General features: G+C 44.9%; 1 protein-coding gene across 1 annotated transcript; it reads left to right on the top strand.

The window, feature by feature from the left end:
- The first annotated feature begins 263 nt into the window (after window positions 1-263).
- Window positions 264-2,761, top strand: LOC139306843 (L-threonine 3-dehydrogenase, mitochondrial-like). The gene is made up of 9 exons (XM_070930805.1): window positions 264-450; window positions 611-653; window positions 907-977; window positions 1,248-1,397; window positions 1,514-1,686; window positions 1,794-1,884; window positions 2,072-2,164; window positions 2,342-2,518; window positions 2,622-2,761. The coding sequence occupies exons 1-9, from the start codon at window positions 264-266 to the stop codon at window positions 2,759-2,761; spliced, it is 1,125 nt and encodes a 374-aa protein (XP_070786906.1).
- The last annotated feature ends 951 nt before the right edge of the window (window positions 2,762-3,712 follow it).

Below are 3,712 nucleotides of genomic sequence, written 5' to 3'. Positions count from 1 at the left end.
ATGAGCCAAAACAGAGATGATCAAACATGGATATGCAGAATAAATTATACCGTCTTTACACAAATTAGAAAAGTATACACTGTTCTGTACATCAGGGTAGCATCTGTGTGACCTAAGTTTCCCTTCACAATACAAGTATGCTTAGTAATGTAACTGAACTGTTGTGCACCATGGTAGCAGATGCACCCAGTATTTTAATGTACTTCAAACGAGTACACCTGTCATTGTTGCTGTTACTGCATGCTTCTGTTTCTAGGAGGTGTATGATGCTGGTGATGCAGTTGCTGAGGGGCGCAGCGAAGCATGCTGGGAGCAGGCCCCAGTGCGGTGTTGAGCGATCGATCTCAGGGTTGCGTGGCATCAGCTCATCCTCACAACAGTTGTGTGCTTTTGGGAGAACTCATCCCTCCTCCTGCACTGATACTGACCACCCCAAAGTCCTCATCACCGGTTGTTTTTTTTATTTTTCACATTATGCTCTCTCCCATTGTATTGTCCTGATTTTCTGAATTTCCTCCTCAGAGTTTCTTCCTATAATATCAAGTCAAAGACAGTCACAGTGACACTTGATCTCCATGGTAACTCATTTATCCTCTTTTTATTGTTATAGGAGGGCTTGGGCAGCTAGGGGTGGGGCTTGCCACGTTGCTGAGGTAAGGGGTTTACATAACCTTCGATTTTAATTGTTTATCTATTTCCAAAGGTGGCGTAGCTGTTTTGTAATTGTTCCAGGTGAAGACAACAGGAAGAAATCCAAGTGCCACCAGAATCTGTCGGCCAAATACTGTATAATGTGGGATGTGAGCAGTCGCTCAAAAAGGGGCTGTGATAACACTTATTACAAATGTCTGGCAGTGCTGCCTAAAGGCCTTCCCAGAACTGACCATGTTGATGTTTCATCCTCAGGAGACGATTTGGAAAAAACAATGTAATCCTGTCTGACATTAGGAAACCCCCCAACCATGTCTACCATAATGGTATGTATATAATAATTCCTGGGGTGCACTTGGCTTCCATCTATTAGATTATTTTGTACATAAAAGCCTCCACTGTGTGACCCTCTTATTATCCATTGCCTCATCATTAGACAATAATGAATAAACCCTGTCCATTTATTTCCCCCTTGACCTTCATGCAAGGGTAATGTAAGGGTAAATGTTTTGTTTTTAGGGGTTTCATTCTCATTTGGGCCAAGCTAATACAGAACACATTTACCTAAAACGTTTGTGTGCACGTGTCCTCCACAGGTCCGTTCATCTTCTCAGACATCCTGGACTATAAGAACCTCAGGGAGATTGTGGTCAACAACAACATCAGCTGGCTGGTTCACTACTCAGCCGTGCTGTCCGCTGTGGGAGAGAACAACGTCGCGCTGGCCAAAGAGGTCAACATCACGGGTACATTCACATACACTTAATGTCACTGTGAGACTAACTCTGAAGAGAAGACACTTCACTTCAGATTGTAAGCAACAGCATTTAGACGCTTATGCACAGCCTCTCTCTCTTCGTAGGTCTCCATAACATATTAGACATAGCAACCGAACATGGTCTGCGTGTGTTTGTCCCCAGCACGATCGGTGCCTTCGGTCCATCCTCCCCCAGGGACCCCACCCCTGACCTGTGTGTGCAGAGACCACGCACCATCTACGGCGTCTCCAAGGTCCATGCAGAGCTGATGGGTGAGGTGAGACACAGACACACACAAAGACAATCTCAAGTTTCAGAATACACTCCGACGTTTTTCTTCAGGGTTTTTACCACAAATCCCTGCAAAGCTCCTGTCTTTGTCAGTACTACCACCACAGGTATGGGCTGGACTTCCGCTGTCTCAGGTATCCAGGCATCATCTCAGCTGACTCCCAGCCTGGAGGAGGAACCACAGGTGAGCAGGTCTGAGGAGGAAGTGTTCAAGGTGGGACCTACATAGGAATGTGAGATAGGTGGTGGACCAAGCTGTTAGAGAAACAGGCTAAAACAGCTAGCCCCGCTTCTGTCTAACGTTAACAATATCGGCCTACAAGCCTTTCTAATGCATGCTCTGGGTCTCAATCCTGATTTGTGTTTCCTAGACTATGCTGTCCAGATCTTCCATGCAGCTGTGAAGTCCGGTTGTTTTGAGTGCAATCTGCGCGGTGACACACGGCTTCCTATGATGTACATTGGTAATGCCAGACTTTGTAACTCTGTGGTGTAATAGCAGGTTTACCTTTCCAAGTGATATTCGTACTATAATCCTCCTCCTCTTTGTCCTCCATCTCTGTTTTGTCTTGTCTTTGCCTCTCCTCCTCACCTTTTACTCTTCCCTCCCTTCATCTTCACCTCCTCCTCATCCTGTCCAGATGACTGCCTCAGGGCTACTCTAGAGTTCCTGGAGGCTCCAGCCGACACGCTGGTCAGCCGCACCTACAATATCAACGCCATGAGCTTTACACCACATGACCTCACCCAGGAGATGCAGAAAGTCCTGCCTGACCTCAAGGTCACCTATAACGTGGATCCTGTCCGGCAGGCTATCGGTGAGATTGCTGGGAGAATGAACGGAGCGACGAGTGATGATACTTTATAGTCATATTATTACAGCGGATACCATTATCAGATATGTCTTCTGTCTCTTCTCAGCGGATGGCTGGCCAATGGCTTTGGAAGACAGCGCAGCGAGGCGAGACTGGGGCTGGAAGCACGAGTATGACCTCCCAGAGCTGGTGCAGTCCATGCTGACTCACATCACTATGGGCAACCAGCTGGCACAAGCCTATTGAGCCTTTTGTAGCATTTCTGTAGCAACTCCATACAAAGCTTTATTTGGAAGTCATTCAGGATTTAACAGCATTTATAGCCTTTACTATTACACTTTAAAAAGTTATGTTTTAACAAAAGTCTTACGTAAAATCTTAAGATCCTAAATTAATATCACATTCAAAAGTCAGACAAGGGGATTAGGATTGAGATCATTCAAATGATTCCTACCAATTTGACGATGAGACAAAGATATAAACCTCAATATCGGAGGCATAAAAACATTCCAGACAACTCAATGTGGTATTTGTGATTAGATATGTGATTTTGCACCCATCTCATGCTCCTCATCCGTCCATCTCATCCCTCCTTTTCCTCTCTGTTGTCCATCCATCCAGCTTTTGTGTGAAAACCAATGTTGTGCTTAATGTGCTGCAGGAGCATGCTGAATACTAAGTTACTGGACTGTTAAGCGAGTTGAGAGCTCTCTCTGAATGTACTGTTTGTGTGTATTTATGTCACGTTGTATCTGTAAGTGATGCAGATGACTTTGCCAGCCTACTGTTTATGCATCTGCCATCGATTGAAGCTACACGCTTTGCCTTAGGGGGCACTTCAGCCATCGTAAAAACCAGTTGGCTTTGAGTAAGAGCTGCACTCCCAACTGGTCACAAATATGTACTGTAACCATAAACAATGAAAGGCTTTATCTCGGGTGCCGTCACTATAGTAACTGGTAACCCTAGCAGCTCGTGGCACTTAAGGGATAGTTTACAGGTGCTTTAACTCTAGCTGCTTGCTGCAGTTTCCTCATGTGATAGTTGTGTTTTCAGGACGCGGGAACTAGCAGGCCTTAAAAAAAGTGTTTGAGTTAAAGAAGCTACTTGACCTTTGCACTAGGTACTTTTAATATTTCTGTTGTTTCATTTCTATATTCATTATTTTATTGTTGCTTTCTGTTTAGAAGCTGCAGT

Source organism: Enoplosus armatus, chromosome 24 (assembly GCF_043641665.1).
Source record: "Enoplosus armatus isolate fEnoArm2 chromosome 24, fEnoArm2.hap1, whole genome shotgun sequence".
Lineage (NCBI taxonomy): Eukaryota > Metazoa > Chordata > Actinopteri > Centrarchiformes > Enoplosidae > Enoplosus > Enoplosus armatus.
The sequence above is the reverse complement of the archived record's forward strand: the minus strand, read 5'-3'. Positions and strand labels throughout refer to the sequence as shown.